Raw genomic sequence first — 13433 nt, forward strand, 5'->3', positions numbered from 1 at the left:
TTTGCAAGACAGATACAGATGTATATATATACCTATATATGTATGTATACTAACACTATACGTGCATGTGAAATTCAATCTCAGGTGAATTCAGTTCAACTGGTTTACATCCTTCTAATTATATCATATTATTCCATGCAAGCACTGTGTAAGAGTGCCTCATTTTAAAATAAACTTTCCAAGTAATAGTATGACAGCACAGTACTTTAGCATACCAAGTCTTCACTATTTAAATAAAACACAACAATTATAATAAAAGAATATGAACTTTGAACATATCTAATAAAAGGTCTACATAGCTCCCTTTTCCAAAATAAGAAAACTAACTTCTTTTCAAACAGGAAGTATTAACAAGTCAAATATTATGCTTTTGCATCTTTGACTTCAACTTAAGTGGCATTTAGGGATACAAAGGCAAATCGATAAAATAAATCTTTTTTTCTTGCTTTATGTAAATAATGAAAAAGTCACCTTCAAAAATTAATAGATTAAATCTACTGATTCCATAGTGCAAAAATAGCCAGAAGTACAAAATCAGACTTTACATATTCTCTGTTTCTCTCATCTCTACTCCTCTGACACTGAAGGAAAGGAAATCAATGCACTAGCAAGTTCAGAAGTGTATTACTTTTTCCTCCTTTCCACTGAGACCTCGGATAGAGCAGAATTAACACTCACACGGCCGACAGGGAGCTGTCTTTCTTTGGCTTCTTCTTTTCCCGGGCATCGCTGAAGTCCAGGGCAGCTTTGTCCATGCCAAGTAACTCGCTGATTCTGTCTCGGCCATAGAACTCTCCATATTTATCCATAACCTGCGGCAAGAAAAAAAGCATTTTACTGGCCTCCACCATTACGTAATCTCATCTATATATGCACATACAAACATCTAATTATTTTTATACGTAGTATATATCTTACTTTCAAGTTCACTTAAACATCTAACTTAATGGCTCATGTTCTGTGATCACACTGCTTAAGGTCTTGGTGAACTTACAGCGTTTTAAATAATGCCTAGCTGAAGAACAAGATTTCTTATGCAAGAGAGAAAGGCAGGCAAAAAGAGGATGGGCTCAGGTAAATGGGTAAAGAGGTGGCAGAAAATGGAATAAAGTAACTACTACCAAATTCATACTCTGTGCCAGGAATTATGCTAAGAGGTCTAACCTGCTTTTCCCTCATGGAACTGTTACAATATGTAAGTTTACTGTTGTTACCATCCTACTCTGCAGATAAATAAATTGATCTTGGAGAATGTAACATGCCCAGTCTCAGCCTGTCAAGAGACGGGGTGAGGAAGCATCCAGGCAAGGCTGACTCCCAGCAAAGATCTTCTGCGTAGAGCACGGCCTGCCGCTGGGCTGCCCATGGCATGCTGGTATCCCCTCTGTGGTCTCCAGGGCAAACATTCAACTCCCCCCGTAGTATCCTGACTCCAGCCATTCTTCAATAACACCTGAACCTGGAGCCTTGTCACTATCCACAGGTCCTCAGCTTAATTGTTACCTAGAATGGATTCCTTGTCCATCATTAGAATCACTTCTTTGCAACCCCCCTTGGCTTCCTTGCCCCTCTCTCTTCTGTCACATTTGTCTGGGTTTTGCCCAGATGTTGGGTTTTTAGATCAGGGCTTAGACGTGGGCTAACAGATCACCTGTGAGCTCAGTACCTCCGTCTCTGATATAGCGACTCTTGGCCTACAGTTTATATACCATGAGGATACCAACACATCATTGAAAATGGAGGCAACAGGAAAAGTAATGAAAGAAACGCAGGAGGAGAGAGAACTGGCAGCAAGAGAGGAAAAAGAAAGCAAGGAACAGGAATATGGGAGAAACAAGGGAACTGTGGACCAGCTAAGGAGGAGAGGGGGAGGTTAAAGTAGAAGATTAGAGTGGATGAAGGAAAAATACATAAATAGAAAGAAGGAAAGGATTAGCAGAAATAAAAATGAGCTTTTTCTGAATGTATACAATCAGGTAAATTAAAAGAAAACATAAAAGAGAAACGGTAGTTAAAAAGCCTATGAACGTACACTATCTAGGCTCATTAAAACAATTTGTTTTCCATTATTCTCACAGCACTGAAAATGGGCTGGGGTGATCTGAGTGGGAGTGCTTTAGGGGTTGCATTCTCGCCCAGGAGAACAAACTGGACCTCAGAGCAGGAACGCTATGGATTGTCTCAGCTGCAATTACAATCTGTCTGTTTGACTCTAGATATATCGTGTCCTTCAGAGAAACTCTTGCTGTAATAACTTAGAAGCTGCTTCTTTATGCTGTTAAATAATTAATAAGAATAAAATATTCAAATTATCTACTTTACATTACTTAAAAATTATTCTTTCAGAGCTCTGGCCGAATTTGGATGCACTCATCTGCATTCGTGCAGTGCTACTACTCTGTGGTCACAAGGGGACAAAAACCTGCACCAAAATGAAAATCAACAAGCACACTGCTTCTTCCAACTAGGAAGTCTTGGGGGGTTTTTTGTTTTGTTTTGTTTCTTTCTTTTTTTTTTTTTTTAATGTGCTTCATTTTAAATAATGTACTTGATTTAAATTCTTGGCAAACTCTCTATCTCCCCTCAGATTGGTAAGAAAAAATTTGCAGTTGCTAATCACCAGCCCCCCTATGAGTAGTTCTCAACTGGTGGAATCAAAGGGAAAGACACCACTTCATTCGGCAGGTATTTGCGGCCATTCACCCCAGACCGTATACACTGGAGCTACAACTCATTATGGTGTGTGGCATGAAGTGATTCAGTTTGGCAATTGGAGGGTTCAGGGAGTGAGAAGGAGCTACAAAATAATGCTTACTGTATTTTACAATGTACAAGTACTGGTACACGCATTATGATTATTATTCTTTTAAAGTGACCTACATGAAACCCTGTGTGGTAGGAAGAGCAGAGATAATCCTTGTCTCTCAAAACCAGAGGCGACACAGGTGCCAGAGTCCGTAGCTGAACTCCTATCTGTGTTCCTTCTACCATGCTCTGTTGCAGTGTGCATCAGAAGAATAAAACTTTATCAAAATAACAAGGTCTTTGAAGTTTATATAAAAGTAAATAAAATTCAGTCCTTTGTTGTTATACAACAACTTTCCTTTTTTATTGTAAGGGAGGATCCCAGCCCTGGTGACGTAGCTGTCTTATCAGAAAAAGAGCCTTCAGCCAATTTCGGTTACCCGAACAATCTCAGAGAAAATTCCTACCAATTCTTGTTAATGTACAGACTGAGCACTGTTTAGTCACCTGAGTCAGATGACAGGTGGGTGAGCAAAGCTTATTTATTTTTTAGCTGCAGGGTATGGATCTCTTATGAAATTTTTGAAATTCATATTGAATCCTATTTCCATTTTGAAATGACATTAACAGATAAAGCACGCCTCAGTATCTCAGCCTACATATGAGCCACAGCAAATTCAAATCTGAATTGCACTTTAGGAAAAAAATAGAAAATTTAATCCCGCTAAGTAGTATTACCTTTCTTTTAACAAATTTGTCCCAGTAGTTGTTGGGAAATGACCTAAGAGATATAAAAGCAGAGACATAAAATAGTATCATTAAAAAAATAACAATAACAATATATTTTTTGGAATAAACAAAATACTTAAAATAATATGTAAACATATATTCTTCCATTCACAAAAATTACAATGAATCTTCCCCATCTTATCCCATAATTTTTCTATCATAAGTATATTAAATATTATTTTAAATTTTAATATATACATGTAAATCACAAAAGAGACTATGGGCTTATATTGTAATGGAGACGAATATGAGCATATTTATTAATAAGCAGTCTTGTTATATTTTTTTCTTTATGTATAATGTGTTAATGTATACATTTCTTTGTCAATTGTCTTTAAAAATTAAAGTATCTAAAACTGTCATTGTTTTTCCTAGGAAGTAAAAAAAAATCTCATTCCCACTAGATATCCTTAAGGAAACTGAGCATAATACCATCACATGACTCCAGCATCTTAACTAATATAGAGTTCACCTAAGGGGACAGACTTGATTTGATTTAGAGTTGCTAAACAAAATATTGAGCATAGTAAACATTTATAACACACAAACAAATCATCCCCATTTGGAAACCCAGAACTTATTAGAAATCATAACTTTTTAAGAATAAGCAAAACTAGTCACAATAAAAAGAAGCTACTTCACTCTTGAGTAGTACAAACTACAGAAAAATACTGTATCACTAATACCTCTAATAGTGTAAAATTAGACTTTTGTGATGGATTTTTATCTGCAGCAGCAGCTAGTAGTTTGGATCTAGACCTCACAAGGCAAAATAATTAGTATAAAGAAAAGTATTTGTTTTTCTGCCTTATATTTTACATGTCATAATGTTTTGCTAGTTATATGCTTCGCCTCTGGATGATACCAACTGAAAATTTCCAACTTAGATTAAAAGTGTGAAATTCAATATTTTTGCCTTTCATGCTACAACTCCTTCCTTAATGAATAATTTTGGCTTCCTCTATGCTTTTAGATGAGATAACCCCACACTTCAGGTTATGTACCTCCAGCTACACACTTCCCTGAACACTGAGTAATGGATGTTATGTTCCATCAGTGCTGTGGAAATGGACTCAAAGCCATTTTTGATGGAGGAATTCAGAACACAGAGGGCAAAAATTGATGGCATCCATTAACAGACTGACGGAGCTCAGTCTTTTGATTTTCTTGGCTGAATATATAACTGTTATTCACCTCTGCTAAACTTTTGATAAATCTGCAAGAACTCCGGCAAAGTATTTTATGTCTTGAAATTTTTGAGCACAGAAATGTCTCATCTCATTCTTTACTCACTGTGTGTTGATTACGAGTCTATCCCACTGGCCTTTAATATCATCTTCTGAAGGCTGTTCTGTAATATAAAGCCCATCAAATTCCAATTTTCGAGCTACTTCCTTTTCTCGCTTAAAAATAACCAGTGGGACCTACATTTGAAAAATAAACATGTTAAAATTAGTTTAGATTTACTGGCATCTCTTGCGGTCACTATCTTTACAGAACAGCTTTTGGAAAGAAATATTCCCCATGTTACTTCCAGGAAGGTAAAAACTGAGTGAAAATCAATCAGCTATATTTAGGCAGAAGAAGGCATCTAGAGGTTTTCAAAAAACAAAAGACAGTATAGGTATTATATATATGCATATGTTTTTAAACACATAGAGGTTCATAAATAATTGTACTAATGAAATCAATTTTAAATATTAAAGAGAAAAAGATTATACAAAATTGCTTCTTTTGCATATTACATATATATAATATATATGGATGCAATAAAACATAGCACTAATGTTCTAAAATGCACACTTCTAAAAAATTTTTAGAGTTTTATTTGAGAAATCTCTTTAATAATTCCATGCTCAGCATGCCCATATGCTATTTTGAGATAAATTTTAATTTCAACATCAGCAAAAATCTTTGTCAGTTTGCCAGAATGTCTCCAGAATTTACTGATTCCCTTTTCATATGGACAGATTTTACACAAGGCACAGATGCAGACAGTCTGGAAGTATCCAAGAATATCCCCTCTCCCCCCCAATAAAATAAGGGAAGCAAAGGGAGGTAGAGGAGTTTCTGAACAAAACTTTACATTCTAGTCTTTTACCCTGGACCCTGGTTTTTCTAAAGTCTTCTAGAAGCTTCCCAATCAGAAGCAGGGCACAGTGAAATAAAAGCCCTGCAGTAAAAAGGGGTCATGCTAGGAAAAGATCAAGAGGTTTGCAAAGGTGATGGGCAGCCCTGAGCACTCAGAGAGACTATCTTGAGTTCTGTTCACCAAATTATACTGTTCCCTTGGTAAGGCTCTAGGGATGGAGCTCCATTATTTTCCGGGTGACGTGACAAACGGTGAAGCATTTCTGCCAAGGATAGCGAGAGATACATACCTAATAACAAAACAATCAAAATGACTCTCAGAGGTCCAATATGATGTATTTCTAGAGTTTCTACTACACTGAGCACTGCCAGGAGACATGGTGGGTGGTCACTTCTGTGGGGTCAAATTCTAGGTGAAATTGGCTATGTGTGAATAATTACTGACATGTGCGAGAGAACTACAATGTGACAGCCACATCCCCTTCCCAGGGCAGCCTGCATCCAGTGACTTGTCACCCGGGAGCTCTAAAGGCCCAGCTCCAATGCCCCAGCCCAGGGCTACCCTGAAGGGGGCATCACAGATTCAGAACAGAGACCTGTGATGTGCCCTGTTGGGTCTCTACTGTAGCCCCACTTTTCCCTTTTCTCCACGCTGCTTCCTCCCCTTGCCCCGCAGATGTTTATGGAACATTCCCTAATAAACTACGTGTATGTAATTTCCATCTCAGAATCTGCTTCCCCAGAAGTCCAACGTGCGACAGACATACACACACGCAGACACACACACAGGTTCCTTGGTGCCTTACTATCTTACTTTCAGGCAGTAGTATCCAATGATGCAGAAGAAAGAGATAACGGTGTGCAAAATGGCTAAGATACGCAGCGTGGGCTCCATGTAGCCGCTGCTCTCCTCCAGCACATAGTGAACTGCAGTGATTCTAGGCGAGCTGCTGTCCAGGCTGCCAACTTGGGCATTTTCACTTGAACTGCGAGTGGGGAGCTCCTTTCCTTCAACCACAGAAGAAGTGGAGACCTGATTCAAATCATTTAAAGTACAGTCAGTTCATTTCCTCTGACATCAGGGTAAACAAGAAACAAAAGAAACCCAGTCTTAGCAAATAGCTGGATGTGAAACCACTGCACGATGAAAAGACTAAAAGCAAAGGCTTAAAAAGGATGGCTTTTTCAGTATCTTGTAATAATCTGTAATGGAAAAGAATCTGAAAAAGAACATATGATATATATATATGTAGAGAAAAAAATATATAAATATAACTGAAAAAATATATATATATATATAACTGGGTCATTTTGTTGTATGACTGAAACTAACACAATATTATAAATCAACTATACTTCAATAGAAAAAAATAATGACAAATAATGAACACATTTTAAAAATTCCCTCTAATTTACCCAGACATGAGGATTCCAGTGCATGCAGGAAATGATTAGATGGCTAAACTGCCTTCTCAGTGATCAAAAGAATTTAATACAATACAGATATGCCACACCCAGATACAGTAACAAGTGAGATATTCAGCCAAATTAGACTTTGAGTACTGTGGGTAAATCCTCTGCAAATCCAACATTCTTCAGTGGGGGCATTTCTCACCTAGTGTGAAGGAGCAAATCTATCCCTGCTGTACTAGACAGTCAGCAATGCGCCTGAGATTCAGGTTTTCATTTTCATCAAATACATTTCAGCATCGGTTTTGATGTGCTCACTAGCAGATCTCTGAAATCTTTACATTCAATTCAGTCTTTCATATTGGTCATTAAAAGACTAAGATGTACATACCTTATAAAAGAGCAAGATGAAATTGATTGCAAACGCGACAAATAAGGCTAACATTCTCATGTTGTAAAAGTTGCGAGCAAAATAGTTCTGAAGGTGAAAAAAATTATTAAAAGGTCATTGAATCGAGAGACTTGAAATTTGCAGACAATTGAAATAAAGCATTCATGCATTTACCCAAAACTATTTGTTGAGGGCCCACTGGGTTTCAAGTCCCATGCTTGGTGCGATCGACGTAAAGCACCAAGCTTTACGACGTAAACCACCACGGAGGAGACATAATAAAGAAGCACATTCACAGATAAAAAGCGTGATTTCAGGGAATGTTAAATGTTATGAAGAAAAAGCCATCAGGTTAAGGACTTAGGGAACAGGGGCGCTATTCAGACAGGTGATCAGAGAAGGTTTATCTAAGGAGGTGACATTTGAGCTGAGGCCTGGATGCCACTGGACGGCAATCAAGTGAACAGTTGGGGACGGAAATGTCAGAGAAAGAGCTTGGAGGGCAAAGGTCCTGAGTTCCAGGTGATGCTGGTGAGTTTGACGGATAGTGAGGAGGTGGTGCAGTGAGAAGGGGGGAGAGAGGGAGGGAATGAGGTCAGAGAGGTGAGCGGGGGACAGGGTTCTGTAGCCCTCTGATAAAAAGTCTGCCGCCCCTTATAGTGCAGCGGTTCAGCGTCTGATCGCTGGGAGCACATTGCGTGAGTATAAAGCCTGACCTCACCGCGGACTAGCTGTGCGATGTGGACAAGAGACTTAATCGCTCTTGTAGCATAACTTTTCTCACCTGTAAAGTGGGGATAACAACGAAACCTGTCTCGAAAGTTTGCTATGAGGATTAGGTAAGTTACTATAGGGGAAGTTAGTCATTAATCTTGTTAATATAATAGGAATTATTATTTTATTCTAAATGGGATGGCAAGCTCTTGGAGGAGCTAAAGAGGGCTGATGCAATCAGATGATTTAAAAGATGATTCCAGCTGCTGAGTATAAAATAGACTGGAGGCAAGCACGGAAGGCAGGAGACAGGTTAGAAGTTACTGCAGAATGCAGGAAGAGATGATGTTTGGACCAGGTGGCGGCTGTGGCGGTGGTAAGAACCGGGCAGACTCTGGGTATATTTGGAGGAGAGAGCCGAGAAGAATTATTGTTGGGTTGTGTCTGAGGTGGGAAAGAAAGAGAGGACTCAGCGATGATAATTCTGGATTTGGGGGGTCTGGGCAACCAAGTAAATGGTTGGTTCTATTTTTTGAGCTACGAGGGGAAAAAAATGCAGAACGCTTAGAGGAGAAGTGGGTTTAAGGAAAAAGGTTATGGGGCATACCAAGAATTTGTTTTAATATTAAGTGGGAGATGACTATAAAGTATCTACCCGGATATGCCAGGGGCTTTAGCATTGTAAGGCCATAGCAAAAGGACATCTCGTTAGTTACCTCGCTCTGTGGACACACCCCATTTTGATGGTGTCATCTCCCCACACATGACCCTGACTTTTCTGCCACCCTTCATAGGACCCAAGTTGGCCACGCATCCAAACCGGGTCAGTCACACTTGTTCTCCATGGAAGGTGGGACTGGGTCATAGGTCAGAGTTAGTTACTCTGGTTATCTGAGCTGGGAGGTCACAAAGACTCGGGTCACGAGGGGCCTGTGGCACCTGGTGTGGTCATGATTAGGCTGCTGCATGCAAACAGGTGAACAGAGAAAGTCATACTGCAAGAGAAGCAGGAAAGTAGGAACTGTGACCTCTGAGACAGAAGGACGGAAGGAAATCTCAATTATGTGCTTTACTCAACTGCAGTTACACATACTCTTCAGGAACCCACGGGGACTGCTGCAGCTTATTACAGTGCCTGTGCAACCTCACACCCTATACCACGCCCAGACCACACCTGCAGCCACGTCCACTGTGACAACACATCAAACCAGTGGTTATCCAGAGCTGCCTCAGAAACACCTGTGTTCTGTGTACTCCGTATTAAATAATATAGTAACATACAAGGTAGTTGAAGAAAATGTAGGTCAAACTATTAATTAAAATATATATTTGTATACATTTAAAAAAATGTGGGCTTCCCTGGTGGTGCAGTGGTTGAGAATCTGCCTGCCGATGCAGGGGACATGGGTTTGAGCCCTGGTCTGGGAAGATCCCACATGCCACGGAGCAACTGGGCCCGTGAGCCACAACTACTGAGCCTGCGCGTCTGGAGCCTGTGCTCCGCAACAAGAGAGGCCGCGACAGTGAGAGGCCCGCGCACCGCGATGAAGAGTGGCCCCCACTCGCCACAACTGGAGAAAACCCTCGCACAGAAACGAAGACCCAACACAGCCAAAAATAAATAAATAAAATTTTAAAAAATGTGTCATATATACATTTATGCATAAGCAGTTAGAACATGTCACCACTGAGAACAATCCATTTCCCTTACAGGTGAAGTTCTATACTACATGAGTTTCTTGTCTATTTTTTCTCAAAGGCTAAGTATGATTTTGCCTTTCAAATGGCCGTATTATGGAGTGTTGCTCATAATTTCTAGGTCTCACATTATTGGTCAGTACCTCTTACAGGTTTATTCTAGACATTCATCTCCCAGTCTTTTCCTGCTTGAAAAAAATTATATATAATATTTATGCACAAATACATACACACACATATAAGAGGTCTTTCAAACAAAATTTTTAACAGTTCCATCCTGTATGAATAGGAAGAGAGAACTACATCTCCTTTCTTTGTTTTCCACATACGAGTATATATTTTATTAATTGGGAGAGCATTTCCACAAAATGTTTAGGACACTTCATAAAGAACTGTCTTCTCCCTCTTCGTTCTTTCATTTATTTACTTAGTTCCACTTAAAGAATAATTTGGAATAGACCTTCTTATTATCAATGGACAGTTGACTCAGTGCATTAATATTTTTAGAACTGGAATTTTAATAAAAGGGCGATATTCTAGAAAGACTAACCCCACACTCTGGAATATCAATATGCATTACTTGTCCCCTAGGTATTCTTTGCTATAATGTATGGTAGAGCCTTACACAGTATTCTGTAAAGAGGGAGCCCCGGGGTTATGTACACTGACTTGCCCTAAAGTCCTTGTAGGAAGACGCTGGCAGTCACTAAATCAAGTGGACCCTCATGTGAATGTGTGCAGAGGTGATGTGTTTGACGACAGGGAGCTGTGGACCAAGGCATTCATTTTAACATATAAACACTAAGATGGGCAAATACAACATACATGCAGGGCTGACCCAAGTGAAGGTCAATGCATATTTACTGCACCCGAATGATTATGATCGCACAGTACATCAGTAAGAACATTCATTTTAAAACATCTTACTAGAAGTTTCTGTTGATAGGCTATGATTTTCTTCCAGAATGCTGACTCAGGAACTTCTGGCTCTCCATATCTGTGTGTGTGGAGCTGCCTCAATTTTTGTTTACCCTTATCTTCTTTGGCTTTTTCTTCTTTTTCTCCATCTTCTCCCCTGCGAACACAAATGAATGAAAAATAAGCCATCCATAAACTAAAGAACTGAACAGGTTTTGTGCCAAAATATACAAACGGACAAATATTTAAATCATAGTATCAGTTTTAATAACTGATATCTCTTCCAATGAATTATGATATTCAGAACTTTAGAATTAGGGGTAGGACTTCTTGTTTATCATAGACCCCTATAGATGGATAATTTCTGTGAAGTTCAAATCCATAGGACATTTTAGAGGCTTCAAGTATCTTTGTATCTATACCTAGCATATTCCTTTCCAAGTGTAGAGTAAAATATTTAAATGAAAGAATAACAATGAAGACTTTTTTTGGCTGCTACTTTTCAACATACCTTATTTTTAAATTCTTATTTCAATGTTCAAGCTACTAGGATTTAAAATCAGAGGCATACGCATTTGGTTGTTCACATGTATAAAGGATGTCAATATGTTAATTTTGCAGACAATAATGAAATGAGAAGCACTGGAATTTGACACCTAAACCCCTCTAGGTGCAAAATACCAAGACTTCATGGAAGTATATTTATGTATATGTGTAGTCACATATATGTAACCCACATAACATAACCCATACTTAACTCATATGAGGTCAAACATTATTTTAACGTTAAAGAGTTGCCATTGAAATGACTGTTATGCCCTGTTACATTTGTCTGCATTTCACTATAATAGTCACTATGTGGCCATTTTTACAACTAATTCAACAGTTCAAGGTCTATGACAATGAATAGTGCTAACTGTACAAAACAGACAACAGTGGCCCTTGTGTGAAGCCTAACTCAAACAAACCAACTGTAAAAATACACTTTTCAGACAACTAAAGAAGCTTAAATATTTAGCGGGTATTAGACGGTACTAAAGAATAATTGCAAATTTTGTTCAGTATAAATAATGGCATGATAATTATGTTTTTTTTTTAAGTCCTTAGCAATTAGAAATGTATACAAGATACTTATGGGTGAAATGACATGGTGTCTAGTATTTTCTTTAAAACAACTTGTCGTACAGGAGGCCCCAACATATGTGTGTGTGTCTATGGTAGGGAGGGTAGTGGGGAGAAAACCTAGATGAAACAAAACTAGCAAACTCTTAATAATTATTAAAACTTGGTGATGGGTATATGGGGTGCATTGTAACATTCTTTTGTGTGTGTCTGAAAATTTCTAATAACAAGACTCTTTAAAATTTTCTATCTCAAATAACTTAGAAATAAAAATGATTTTCCCTGAAAAAAGTGTTAAGTTATTCAAAACGTGACTCAAGTGATGTCAAGTAGGCATGTGAAAAAGTTGAATAAAACTGTTTTCCATGAAATGTAACATTAGAAATAAGACCTATTTCTGAGTTATATCATTTAATGTTTTAATTTTAGAGCTATAACTAAATTAACACAATTCTAAATAAACATTTGCTGTTCTAAAAAAGAAAGAAGAGAAAACAGGGCAATGAAAACAGGCCAAAGGAAGTAACAGAATAGAGGAGAAAAATAAAATGCTACATGAGAATGCTACAGGTGTACTATAGGCGCTTAAAAATCTGATTTCCCCAATTGTTAAAAATGTGCATATAAAACTATGTAAACTTAGGGAAAGATGTAGGTTTCAATTATTAACAGAAAGCCAGTGTTACAAGGAAATTATACATTTTCACTGTTTCATAGCCAGCTCTTTATTTCTCATTGTTGCATTTATAACTGTGCTGCATGGCACCAGGAATATTGCCGAAAATGAAGTTTCCTGGGTCCCAGACCTGCTGATTCAAAATCTGTGCTGGGACCTAGGAATCTGTGTCTTTAACAGACTCTCCCGGTGGTTTTTACGCAGGTGGCCCTAGGACTGTGCATTGAGGACCACCATACCCCAAGAATTCTGTGCCACGGCATTCAGAACGTTTGTCCCCTCCCTTCTTCACAAGGACAGAATAGATGCTCGATTTTAAACAGAGAACTACAGCAGTCAGACATCTTGCAGACAGCATCACATGGAATCACTGAAGTCTTTTCTGCTGAGAGAGAAACACACACACAGAACCCTCATGGCACAAGAAAGGGGCGGGAGCGGCCCTCAGGGCGGGTGGGTGGTCTATGCTTATCCCTGCCCATGGGCTGAGGCTCTCCACTAAGATGACAGATGTCATCCTGCAGCCTGAGAGTCTCCACTGCATCCCCTGAAGAGAGAGGACGAGTGAAAGACACTAAAACAAAGGAAAGGATACAGAAAACTACACCTACTCAGCTTTCTCGGGTTCGGATTTGCTTTCTTCTTTTTCTTCCTTTTCTTCTTCTTTTGCCTTCTGTTCCTTGGATGAGTCAATGGGGAAAAGAGAAGCAGGATTACACATCACTTTTGAATGAGTTTAGGGAGCCCCGTGACCCTGTGTCAAACTGTAACCTATAAATGATGCCCTCCTGTCTCGATTGAGATAAAACTGCTGTGTGTGCCCTTTCTTCTACTGGCCCACGCAGTTCCCCCTTCCCCGCACTTACCTACCAGGCCAGC

At 38.9% G+C, this 13433-nt stretch overlaps 1 protein-coding gene across 7 annotated transcripts in view; it reads right to left on the reverse strand.

The window, feature by feature from the left end:
* The window catches only part of RYR2 (ryanodine receptor 2), a 746950-nt gene that overhangs the window by 30996 nt on the left and 702521 nt on the right, over window positions 1-13433 (reverse strand). For all 7 annotated transcript variants that reach the window (XM_067025663.1, XM_067025662.1, XM_067025661.1 and 4 more), the window contains 7 exons: window positions 13166-13233; window positions 10766-10913; window positions 7427-7513; window positions 6440-6658; window positions 4828-4958; window positions 3484-3526; window positions 679-812 (listed from right to left, as the gene is read on the reverse strand). In XM_067025663.1, the coding sequence (XP_066881764.1) occupies window positions 679-812; window positions 3484-3526; window positions 4828-4958; window positions 6440-6658; window positions 7427-7513; window positions 10766-10913; window positions 13166-13233 (830 nt within the window). The remainder of the gene's footprint in view (window positions 1-678; window positions 813-3483; window positions 3527-4827; window positions 4959-6439; window positions 6659-7426; window positions 7514-10765; window positions 10914-13165; window positions 13234-13433) is intronic.

This window comes from Kogia breviceps, chromosome 2, assembly GCF_026419965.1.
Source record: "Kogia breviceps isolate mKogBre1 chromosome 2, mKogBre1 haplotype 1, whole genome shotgun sequence".
Taxonomy (NCBI): Eukaryota; Metazoa; Chordata; class Mammalia; order Artiodactyla; family Physeteridae; genus Kogia; species Kogia breviceps.